General features: G+C 45.9%; 1 protein-coding gene across 1 annotated transcript; it reads right to left on the bottom strand.

Annotated features, from left to right (window-relative positions):
* Positions 1-2,128: 2,128 nt before the first annotated feature.
* LOC137898582 (inositol hexakisphosphate kinase 2-like) lies at positions 2,129-5,975 on the bottom strand. The gene is made up of 5 exons (XM_068742627.1): positions 5,634-5,975; positions 4,142-4,349; positions 3,792-3,976; positions 2,981-3,156; positions 2,129-2,758 (listed from the first exon to the last, which is right to left on the bottom strand). Exons 1-5 carry the CDS (start codon positions 5,869-5,871, stop codon positions 2,129-2,131), a joined length of 1,437 nt encoding a protein of 478 aa, XP_068598728.1. The 5' UTR covers positions 5,872-5,975.
* Positions 5,976-12,526: the final 6,551 nt, after the last annotated feature.

The following is a 12,526-nucleotide window of genomic DNA, read 5'->3' on the forward strand; positions in this document are numbered from 1 at the left end:
CTTATCCCAAAATACCGTAATCCCGACTAATCCAATCAAGGCCTGGCAGCAGGATGGGAGCTGGATAATCCCCCCGCTGATCACTTCAAGGACAGAGTCTTCCTCCTATTGACGGTCGCGGGTGATCTTGAGTCAATCGTGTTTAGTATTTGTTATTCTTTGCTTTTGAAGGTTCATTATATTAATTAAGCGGTCGGTGTTAATGTGTCTGACAGGCTGAGCCGGCATGTTGCGGGTACGCCATTGGCCTCAGCCCCCCCCCCCCCCCCCCCGAGGCCCGTCATTGGTGGAAAGCGTCACTGCAATTGTTATGCAACGCTAATTTCTTGGCGGGATTTCGCCTTTTCTCCAATGTGCAGCGTCGTCATCGTCCTGCAAGCAGTCTATCGGTTGTAGCTGGTGGCATAAAGCTGCTTCGTGCTTCAAACGCCTGACTTTGTGAGTTCCAACATTTTTGTCATGGAAGAACACTGGTGGTGGTTCAATCTGCCAATGCAAGCAGAACTTAGGTTTTTAATAATAACTTTGTAAAATCATAATGGGTGTGTGTGCAGAAATGGAGGATAAACCTGCTTTCTAACAATTATATTCTACTCAATTAAAATGTCTTTTAATCAAGCCAAGATTGTAAAAGCTGGAGACACATGGTGTGTTGTTCGGAGGAAGCAAAATGCGAACCTGAATTATCCAGGAGAGATTTGTCGAGCTATTGGTGCGTTCATGAATAGAGAAGGCTTTATAGCACCCTGCTCTTGAGCTGTGACAGTGATGACTGAAAAGTGATGACACCATTTAATATCTTGCAAAGGCTGCTGTTGCCATGGTGATTTGAACCGCTGTTACGCAACTGCTCCAGTATGAGGATGCACACGAACACACGTTTATTGTGATGCGCATGCACTACGGCCCACCATGCATGTGGTGTAACATTTAATATAGTAATCAGCTACCACCCCCCCCAGATTCCCCCGTTGTGATGATGGAGGCTCACCTATCAGTCTTTGTATCCCTCTGAATTTAAGAATTACATATATTTAGTATACATATATTATGAAGTATAAAGCACAGAGATCTATGAAATCTGGGTGTGGGAACATAATCCTGTTGGAACGATATGACAGAACAATCTTGAACCTTTTGGCGATGATCCAGATCACCGTGTGGATCCAGGAATTTATGACCGGGGTATTTATTTTTTATGTGCCTTGGCGGAGGTTTGCGCTCTACCGAGTGCTTTTCGAGTTAGCTTAGCCCTGAACATAACACGGCGTGCTCTATATTTCTGATTGATTTGAAATTCACGTGTCAGAGAGACGTCTGCTCCAGCAGGACGGGCCATTCCAGAGACACGTGCTGGGACGGTAACGGCCATGATCTCTGTTGACATTAGCCGGTCCTCACCTCACGCAGCCCGTCCGCCTCAGGCCGGTTGGCGATGGCCGGGACGGGCTGAGGCGGCGCCGAGCTCCTGACATCCTCCTCTTGAGCATCAAAACATCAAATGTGGTGGAAGGCAACAGACGTTAGCACAAACCCAAGTCTTTAATCAGCCCCGACAGACCAGTGGACAGCACAGAGACACGAGGTGGACGTATCATTATTGTAACATTAACATGGAATGTAGTTCAGTTCAACATTTATGAAACATATCGTAGGGATGAGGATGCCCCTGCCATGCAGAGTCCAGTGCACTTTGGGTGATAACACCATATCCTGTGTTTGTAAAACATATATATAATCTGTCTCTGATGGTCTTATGAATATAGTCGCCTCAAGTGAAAAGGAAAAGGAGGATGGCAGAAGAGAAGAACGGACACCTCTCGTCCCAATCGACTCTGCCCCCCCCCGTCAAGTAGCCCTGTCTCAATTCGAACGCGCTACTCGCTCAACAGAATGTTTCAGTGCAGGCTTATGTGTGCAAAGTACTTCCTTTGGAATCAGACAGCTGTTATCTGCCGCTGCCTAACCTATTTCTGTGGTTTAAACAGACGGAGGCTAACGGCTAAATCACTGCAGCGATGGGGCGGGGCGGATCCTCCAAAGGTTTCAGATCCCGATGGAAACACACAGCAGGAACATGAAGAAGCACCAACGTGCTACACCAAGGTCACAGACTGACCTCCAGGCTTCAGTCTGTGCTGCGGCTCTCCAGCTCCGAGATGATGCCGATCAGGTTCTGGAGACCGAAGAGGTAGCCGCTGTCCAGCCCCTCATACACCACTTTGTCCCCCTGGAAATGTCTGCATGTGGTGTGGGCAAAGTCAATCATCCTCACGTCCACCGCGGGGCTGCGGGGGTCCGAGAGGGCCCGGCGAGCCCGGCCGACATCTGCGTCCCCGCCGCAGCTGCTGCCGTCACTCGATGCGGCGGCGCTGTGGGGGAAACCGAGCGTGCCTGCTACTTCCCTCGCTTCCTCCTCCTCTTCCTCCATTTCTGGCTCAGCCTCTGCCTCTTCGTCGTCGTCGTCGTCCTCTTCCTCGCTGAGGCCGTCCTCGGTGCGCTGGCGCGCGTGTTTCTGTTGGGACGCTCCGTCGTAGATGATGAGCAGAGAGCTGGAGTAGAAGCGGTAGGACTCGCAGGCTTCCAGCGCGGCTTGCATGTCTCTGAGTCTGCACAGGACCGGGGACAGGAGTTCACGCCGCAGGCGGCGCCCGCTGTGAAAGAACTGGAACAAGGCCTCCTTGAAGTCCGGCAGGGACAGCCTGCGGCCGTGGAACTTACTCATGAACATCAGCTGGCCCGCGTCGGAGCGGTACACCTGAGGGGAGAGGGAGAACGGGAATAAAATATCTGTTACTCTGCAGGAAAGCACGGCTTAAAAATCGCTTTCGCTGTGCATCAAATGTTTACCAAATGTAATTTTTAACTGTTTCTTTTCAGTTATATTCCCGGAAGTCATCTTATTAAAAGTAAAGCCACGATACAAGGACGTAAAACGTGCTGAGGAGTCACGTCAATCTCAGACGAGACCTCCACTCGCCTGCATGCCGGACAGGCAGACGCCTATCGACGACGCCGTACTCTGCTGACACTTGCGGATTTTCACGGCCTTCTTCTCCTCCGTGGCGTCGTCTCCGTGCTGCTGCGTGCCCATCTTCAGGTCCAGCACGCACGGCATCATGTGTCGCCACGTCAGGTTCTCCAGTAAGATGAATTCTGCAAAAGCTGAGTTAAGGAGGTCTGATCGAAAACTCCACGAGCTTCTGGCCGGCTCCGCTCGTAACTGGTTCTCATTTACAACCCCGATTCCGAAATCACTGGGACGCACAATAAAAGATGAATAAAATAGAACATGATAATTTGCTAATCCATGGCTAATCCAATGGCAGTCACTGGCATTAGTGTCAGAGTTACACATTTATGAATCAAATAGAACAGCTCATTTGCATTTCCATCAGTTTAGAATGAGCGCGTTGGCCATCTTAAGTTATCACATGATGTTTGAAGCAGCTCCGGCGTTGGGCTTCCTTTATTGATTAAATCCCGTCTTGATCGGGTAGTCCAGCTTTGAGGAATGTTTAAGTTTAGATATAATCTCCTCCATGATTGGCTTTCAAAACTTTAAACTGCAACTGGACACGTTATTTTGAAATTGCAGCGCTACTTCTATGCCTAGAAGAACGGCATAAACGTGAACCTGCGTGTTCTCGCACTTGTATTTGTTCACTTTTTACTCTTCTTCCTGGTTCCGCTTCACCCGACATTCACTCTGTTGCACCGTGATCCCAAATGTTTTGCAGAAAAGGCCTAAAAACAATCCCAGAGCGGTCCTCAGCCAGTAAAAAGGATACTATACTGGTTACGGTGCTTGGCGTTCTCCTTCATCTTCTGCAGGTGCTGCTGCTGACACTTGAGGCTCCAGGGGTTGTACTTGAGTTGTGGGACGGCGCTGCTGTGGCTGCGGTCCAGTCTGTAGTAGAGGACCTCGGTCTGCCTCAGCCACTCCAGCTCCACGTCCTCCTGCAGCGTGTGAATGCTGGAGGACAGAGGGAGAGCCTCGTCGGTTATAAAACGAGGCAGCCATTGGAACGGCAGCACCCAGAAACGGTTTGGAGTTAGATTGCATGCGCGTGTCAGTGAACGCATCGCCCATTTATACAAGTCCGTTGAGGACACACTGGGACAGCTTCCGTCACCTCACCTCTTGTCCGTGTCTTGGCGGCTTCGTCCATCTTTGACATAGTTTTCGCTCTCCATCTGTTTCCCCCACTTGAGCATCTCGCTTTTGGGCTCGCAGTCAGCTGAGGGGTCCTTGTTCTCCAGATCTGCTGCGGGGTCATTCTGGAGGGGGTAAGCGAAGAGGCATACGTTCCCTTCTTCGTCCTCCTCGAAGCTCACAGACACCACACCTGAGGACGAGCACAGAGGCAGACATCGGTTTAGCGTTCTCCTCGTGGCATTGATATGGAATCAAAGCATGAAAGCAAATCTCAAGATCTAAGAATCTTCTGTCAGATTTCTGCACGTCTATCTGCTCCAATAATACCTCAACCAAACTGTGACAGACAAGAAACTCAAGAGCATTCAAAGCAGCCCTGGGGAAAGAGAGAATAAAAAATAAATCATTATCTATTTGCATTACATGTTGGTCTTAATCAATAGATGCAAAATAATTCATGCTTTTAAGTAGCTTTCATGCTAAAAGGCATTTGAAGAGAAAATAACAGCCCAAACACAAATGACAGAAGACAAGCAACATAAAGTCAGCCATGTTTATTGTCAAAAAAAAATATTTCACACCAACATTCCAAACAATTTAAAGCATGGTTATTGGAAGAGCAACATTGTAGCCACAACCATGCCTAAACTTATATTTTTTTTTACCGTTGGCTAATTGTTGGGGTACAATTCGATCATCCTCATTATTTTGTACTATTTAGTATAACTGTTCTATTTGTTATAACTGTTGTTTTATTGATTCTGTTGTTTTATGTTGTTGATGTAAAAGGGACTAAAGATGGAAATTAGCCATTGGCTACAATCTTACATATTTACGTGTAAACGTTCATGAATATGTATTGTCCCTGTTTAAATAAACTCAAACTCAAACTCAAACATGGTGAGTAACATCCGGACTGTTCAGCTACGTAACACACCCGAACTGCAAAGCGTCGCCGGACGCGAGCATCAAAATAGATGCGATGCTAATCTGCAGGCAGGAAAGACAAATAACCCAAAATAATAGCAGCAAGCTCGTCCTCAATAATGAGGCTGGAGGAGGAACATAAAGATGGATGGAGAACGAGAGAACATTCGCAGCTGGGAAAGGTATAAAAGCTGCGTAGCTGCACTGAGTCACGTGACCTTAGTCTCTTTCCATCTGCTCCTTGGATTTATAGACCAGACTGTCTTGACGTGCTGCCCCCTCGTGGCAGGAAAAGAAACGATGTCAAACCCGATTCACCTGTATAAACGCGGCCTCGTCCAAACAGGACGTCACCGGCGGATGGCCTCGGCAACAGCGCCCTCTTGTGGCGCAATTTGGTACGTTGGTACATCGAAAAGGTACAAGAAGTTCGATTTCATAAAAATCTAAAAAAAAAATGTGCACCCAGCCTGCAAAAACGAATCCTCGCGTGACACAAACAACAGAGATGCGCGTAACACAAGAACAGGACGAGAGCGCGCGTTACCTCTGTACTGGGGGGTGAACGTCCTCATGGCAGACGGCAGCGTCTTGTAGAACTGATGCTCGCGGGGGATGAGCGGCTTGCAGATGGTCCGCTCCCCCAGGCGCAGGACGCAGCTGTGCCCCCCCACCTGGTGCACGAAGGGCTCAAGCATCACCCCCCTCTCCGTGTAGCGCTGCTGCTGCTGCTGCTGCTCTGCATCCATGGCCTTCTGCGCCTGATCCTCCGCAGCCGGACCCATCCTCCACTGGTGCGGACCGCACGACCACGGGCATTAGCCTCCTCACGCACGCACGCACGCACACGTACGCACACACACACGATGCGGTGGGGTTTCTACCCGGCAAGGACTCAGCACTGCAGATCCACAGTAGCCTTATCTCTCATTTGGGATGCAGATAGAAATAAATAAAATAAAGATAATCCAACCAGTGTTTTCAGAAGCTGCTGCTGTGATGACGACGATCTACTTCCTCCGTGCTGCTGGTCCAAAATCAAGGAATTGGAAGGAGAAAATTGAAGTGTAGTGGAATTAAAAGCCAACATTTGGAGGCTGTCGAATTCCTTTTGTCTCTTAGTATGGCAGTTGTTGAAAAAGATATCACGAAAGTGCCCGAAAAACAATGATTTTCGTAGAAATGCTGCTGTAGCGGAACCCGCTGCGCCCTCACTGCAGCCTGGTTGTGCTCAGTGACAACAGAGCGCGAGCTCGCGACTTTAAAAAGATCGCTCGAGCCTGATACTCGGACCGCCCCCATCAAAAGCCATCCTCCAATCAGAGCCACCCGGAGAAGGTTGTTGTCGCTGCCTGCCAATCAGAAGCATCTATAGCAGGTTGTTGGGTGGTAACCTTTTTCCAAGGGAAAGGAGGACGCAAACAAAGAGTGATGGGAGGGGTCTGGGGAAATGGAGAGAGAGGGTGAGGAAGGAAGAATGAAAACAAAAACAACAAGAACTGTTCTCTCCGAGATGTGAGGGTTTAAACAACCCAACAGAACAAGCAGCATTAGTTCTTCATGGAAAGTCATTTGTAAGGGAAGGAAGAATGGAACTTGAAACAAATAAAATACTCAGTGGTTAGAAATAATGAAATACACAGCAGTCAAAGTGGAGGAAAAAAATTGTCAAGTGTTTAAGATGATTAAAAAAGAGAATGAGGAAATTAAATTTAAAAAAAACTATTTTTGCAGAAAGTTTGAATTCATGGACAGAATGGGAAAGAAAGGAGCGATCAGCACGGCTTTATTAACACCTCCCACATAGCTTTGATGTGAATTTTACAGGCGAAAGAGCAGACCTCATTGTGCAGCTGCAAATTCTATATGAGTTACTAATTGATTGCATATGGTGAAACATGTTGGATAATAAATTCAAATTGTTATTACATGTCACGATGGAGTTATACATTTCTGTTACAAACAACTACACAGAAAACCTGGCATGAAAGTTTCAACAGGTTTTGCATGAAGGGCAAAATAAAGGAACTTTTATATTAATGTCACATATGCAGAAGGCACTTTTGCCATATAGAAAATATGTGTTACTACATTAATACAATAAACAAAAAAGATTAGCATAGATTATCATAGCAGGCAAAATAAGTGTGCTGGTTGGAAAACTCCACACAGATGAGAGGTGAAGAACTGTATAGTATTACCAACATATACAAAATGTTCGACAGCATATCATTGCTTGTTTATCATCATGTATTTCTTTGCATGTGTGAGACTGTATATTTTACTGTACATTGCAGTTGGACAAGGTCTTGTTGTGCAGGAAGCAGAGTCAGAAAGCCCTTCACTAATCTCTCTAATCCTGCCTCTTGGAACACAAGAGGAAACTAGGTTGTGACAAACATGCATAACATAAGGACTGCTTGATCACAGCAGGGCGACTTTTATTTACTTCATTTTATTAATTTTATTGTCGATATGAGTTTCTATTTGTGTCACCAGGAGGCAGTATTCATTATTTTACTCACAGCCTGCTGACCTGGGCTAAAAGTGACCACATCTTGCAGCATAAACATGCAGCTATGTCAATGTCTGTATTGTCCTCTAAAGTAATACAAGCAATCTCAGAGAGAGTCCTAAATCAATGACTGTTGTTCATGTCATCAGAATCAGGGTAACCTGCCATAGACCGGAGTGATACGGCAACAAGAACTGTGGATCTCTTCTACATTTGAGGACACATACTAATGGAATTATCCTGAAAAGAAATTGGCTAAGTACAATATTGGGCAGTAAGCAGCGGCGTTTCACAGTGCTAACTTAGTGCTAATGAACATTGTGCAAGTTGTAAACAGAGATGCAGGGTTTGCAGCCAACAGGATGTTGGAATCCAGCCCCTCGTCTCCCCACAATAGAAGCGCAGTTAGAGGAACGCCTCAAAATTAGAACATTTCCAGTCTTGACAAAAGGTTATAACGTGTGCAGCAAGTTCAAAGAAGCGTTTCCCCAAAGGGATTTCAAAGTCCGCTTGTGTGTGGTCTTTTCTTTCTTCATCACGACTCCTGACACAGTCAGGGTCTCGGGTGCTCAAAGGACCTTCAGTTTTAGTTTCTTCCGTGACAACAAGAAAACCGCGTCACACAAATGAGCCCGATTTAACAATCCGAATCTGCAAAAGCGTTGCCATTAAAATCAATGTGAATCCCCATAAAAAACAAATGGGTTCCTACTGTATAGAGACACACATCGTCAAGGTCACAACAAAAACAAGCGTGCAAATTGCAAACCTTCTGTCTTGAGTTCATTCACATACAACAGCGCCGTAATTGCTGCTTTAATTGTTGCTCTGGAAAGGATATGAAGAAGCCAATAAACAGCAGCATGCATTTCTTTTTCCCCTGTAAATGTGACTACACGTGCTAAACATCAAGCTGCAATATTTCACCTTGTTAAATGCCACTAATGTCTCTGCATCCTCTCCATGGTTAACACACTTACAGAGATCAGAGGGCTCACTGAGCAAATTATTTCTCATCTATTGACAAAAGCAGCGGGTAAACAGGCCAGAGAGAGCAGGTACGTTATTGGTGTCACCGAGATGGCCGACGTTCCATTGGGCCAAGGTTGTGGCACACGGCTTTACAGCGTATCGGTGTCCTAGAAATGTGATCTGCTTGTGTGACCGTAGAAAGAGCTTCCTTACATGGGATGATTGGTGCTTGTGAGTGCTGGAAGGTGCAGGAAGGAAGGGTGTTTGAAGTGTGTCACGTGCCCTTAGAGGAGAACGCTAGTATGGAAGCGTAAGAGGATTTAGATAGAAATCAAATGCAAAGTATGATGGCATTAGTGTGGCATGTGAAGGGCAAACCTCCCACCCTCCAGACAACCACACACAAGCACAGATTTACCTCCAACAAATAATCGTGCAAACAACTTAAGATATCTCGTGCATGCCGAGAAGACTGTCATTATTTTTTTTTACATTTCCGTACAGCTGACCTTCTTGAGTTTAAGAGACTTATATAGATTTAGGACGAGACAAATAATCTGAATGAGCCAGCTTGAGTCTGGATTTACGGGGACGGATTTAGAAGCGATGAGGATCACACATGCAGACAGGCAGAAACAGAGCAAACCACATGCAAAAATCGCACAGAGGAACGTTCACTCCTCACACAAACGTATCTACGTAAACCAAGACATGCTCTCTTCTGGCCAGGAGCCAGGAATGCGCTGTTTGGCCAAAGGCTAAACTTATCTGTTCAGTTATTTACGGGTTCACTGGTGAGAGACTGGGCAACCCCGGATGCCATCACACCTGATAAACGCACTAACTATATCCTTATTGGTCACAAAACAATTGAGCCCCCCTCCTAAAAATAACAGGCTATAAGTAATCCAGGCTGCAGGGTTGCTATTTGTGAAAAAAAAAAAAAGAACTCCGGCTCCATGCCAAACTGAAGAAGGTGGATGAGGTGAGACGGGGACAAAGAAGCAAGGTAGGATAGGATTTCAATGATGGACCTAAATCCAGCACTGAAAGACATGTGAAGCTGTGACTTGAAACCTGACATCATCACATCAAAGGAAATGTGATAATCGCAGTGAGAAGGCAAAGGACTCCTTCGCCCTCGACACCCAATACTCGGAATCAATCAAGCATGGAGCGCACGCTGTCTCCGCCCTGCCTACTGATACCCAGATGAATATTAATCCTTGGAAGAAAAAGAAAAAAAGGCACGTGCAAAAACAAATGTTTATAGTTTGAGCAATTAACAGGCTTGGTGAAAGCCGATCATAATCATGCACATACTCCTTGCATGCACAAATAAATAATAATAAATAAACAAATATCAAATATGTATAGATGCAAACTTGTGCGATGGGTTTGCTCCTTCACCCTGCTGGATGGTTTGGAACCTATAACTAATGTGACCAATTATTGCTTTCACATTGCTAAGGAGAACCCCCATTCAGGCCAGATGTATGGTGAAAGGTGCAGAGTGTTCATAGATGCAGGACGGGACTGTGCAAAGCGGCGTGGGCTGTGCTGGCTCCATGCCCCCTTCAAACAAAATCTGCACTCCTTCCAGTCCTCCTTTCGATCCCTTTGCCAAGCGAACATCCTCAATCTTCTCTGAAATTACAGCATTTATCCCCAATAATTTGCTCTTTGTGTCCTCAAACCGACGGCGTCCGCTTGTAATTTCTCATTCCCTGCACAACGCAAGCCACTTCAATTGAAATTTGAAAAAGGAGTCTTTCTTCCCTGCCCCATCGACTGATGTCTACTTTCCTCCCATCACTCGTTCTTTTTTTTTTTTAGGCTGACCTCATTTATTTTATTCACTAACTCTTGTCTCTTTGTCTTGTCCCTGGATATGAGCAGTGAAAATGATATTGTATCAGCAATGTGGCGTAAAGGACACAGCGGTGCCTCTGGTTTAGGGTTCTGGACCTGATTATGCTTTCTGTGTAGGTGCAGTTGGTTGAATCTTGGACTTGTTCCAATAAAGAACACCTGAGGAGAGGAGCTAAATGATGCACCGTGGAAAACTACTGCAGATATTCTATTCTTAAATTCACAACACATCCAGTATATAGAAAACAAAGCTTAACATGTATAAATGTGACCAGCAGGTTACAATGGGTTAGCTAGATAAATGTAGCAACGGTAAACAGCAACCGTCACTCAATGAATGGACTTTCATTCTTTAAACGTTTTTTTTTTTCAGTGATGAGAGTTGTACAATAATAATTCACAGATACAACAAGGATGGCTGAACTCGTTCATTTAATTCAATAATGTAAATGTTTATTTGTTTACTTGTTGCGTCAAGCAACATAAATTAATAAATAAACAATAACACCAGGCTTTAATCAAGTTGCTAGTTACTTTATATTTTATTAAACACTCGCGGAATCCAAGGGATGTTATAAATGATGTAACACTAAGTTATGAACATGCTGGTGAAACTGGAAAAAGGTATCACTGTAGTTTCTTCCTCTGACTTCCTTTGGAGGTCTTGCTTCAGGGCCAACGTTCCTCCCAGAGCCATCGAGCCATCACTGCCAGGATAATACCTGGCATCCAAATGGAATGGAATGGAGAGAGAGAGACAGAGAGCGAGAGAGAGAGAGAGAGAGAGTGGGTGTGAGGGGCAGGAACAGCTATCATAATAGAAAAACTGAGCCTAGCCTAAGCCTTCACTATAATCTTTAGCAAAAAGGAACTAAATGAAAGGTCAAGTGGGTGAAACACACATATAGACACAAACAAAGCCACGCACCCAAAATAGAACCGCTGCTTCCACGCCGCTGACCTCGACTACCCTGACATTTTTTTCTTTGCCATGAAGGATTTGGATTTGATTTCTCCAGCGGCCAAATCCCTGAACTCTGACTGAGTCAGTGACAAATGAAAATTCTCTCTGGGGCAGAGCGTGAAAGGATGAGTGACGCACACACACGCACACACACACACACACACACACTGCAGTCAGGCAGACCCATAAAAAAGAACAAAACACACCTGAATAATCAGACGGTGGAGATTCTCTGAATATTCAGGCCACGCATGTGAATCACAACTGGAGGCCTCACAGGGAGGAACACGGCCCTGCAACGCCAAAAATAGAAACCAGCGTAGCAGAATTTATTATCGAGTCCTTGGAACAGAGAGATGAAAGAGAGAGAGGCACTGAAAATGTGCAGGGAGAGTGAAGCGAGACGGACGCCAGACAGACGAGATATGGATTTGAAATGTGTCGCCAGCGCCAACATCTGCTTAGACAGTCGTGTGATCGTGTGAACAGAGGTTAAATATAAACCAAATCATCCCTTAAAAATAGGGCGCTCAATGAGAGCTTGTCAGGATGGTTGAAATTGAGCTGCATGGTGCGAGTCGGAGGGAGGCATGCAGCTGGCAAAAGATCAGCGCAGTGCCACAACAACTCATTGAGTGAAACGACTCTCTCCGGGCGGCTCCCTCCCAGACGCACAGATACTCCTGTCAGACTGGACTCGTGGGTATTAATCAGGAATGCTAATCCAAATGAGGGCATAATCATCTGCAGTCTCGGGATTAAAACTCATCACGCTTTCCATGACTGAGATGTGGCGATTGAATGACAAGTCCCAGCCATGAAGGGAACAATATCCCCGAGTTGCCCTGTTGGACAGCGGTAAGAACCTAAATGATTCACACGGTCCCACGATCGATCCACGATGAGGTCATGTTTGGCAGCATCACTTCCGCCACACCGCAAGCCACCAGTCTCCAGACATGCCGGCATGTCAAATGCTTCACACAAACATTTTATTTTGCTACTTTTCTGGTCCTCACCTGCTCGGCTCAGGCCCGTTGGCCGTTTATCTGGTTTCTGATCTGTTGTACAGAATAAATTACGATTCTTGGACTTTCTCCTGTTGCCGTGCTCTTGG

Source organism: Brachionichthys hirsutus, chromosome 8 (genome assembly GCF_040956055.1).
Source record: "Brachionichthys hirsutus isolate HB-005 chromosome 8, CSIRO-AGI_Bhir_v1, whole genome shotgun sequence".
Lineage (NCBI taxonomy): Eukaryota > Metazoa > Chordata > Actinopteri > Lophiiformes > Brachionichthyidae > Brachionichthys > Brachionichthys hirsutus.

Coding starts and splice junctions, on each gene's coding strand:
- LOC137898582 (XM_068742627.1), bottom strand. CDS start 5,871: ATGGGTCCGGCTGCGGAGGATCAGGCGCAGAAGGCCATGGATGCAGAG. Junction 3,977..4,141: donor CGCCAAGACACGGACAAGAG/GTGAGGTGACGG, acceptor TCTGTCCTCCAG/CATTCACACGCTGCAGGAGG. Junction 3,157..3,791: donor CAAGCACCGTAACCAGTATA/GTATCCTTTTTA, acceptor CAGCTTTTGCAG/AATTCATCTTACTGGAGAAC.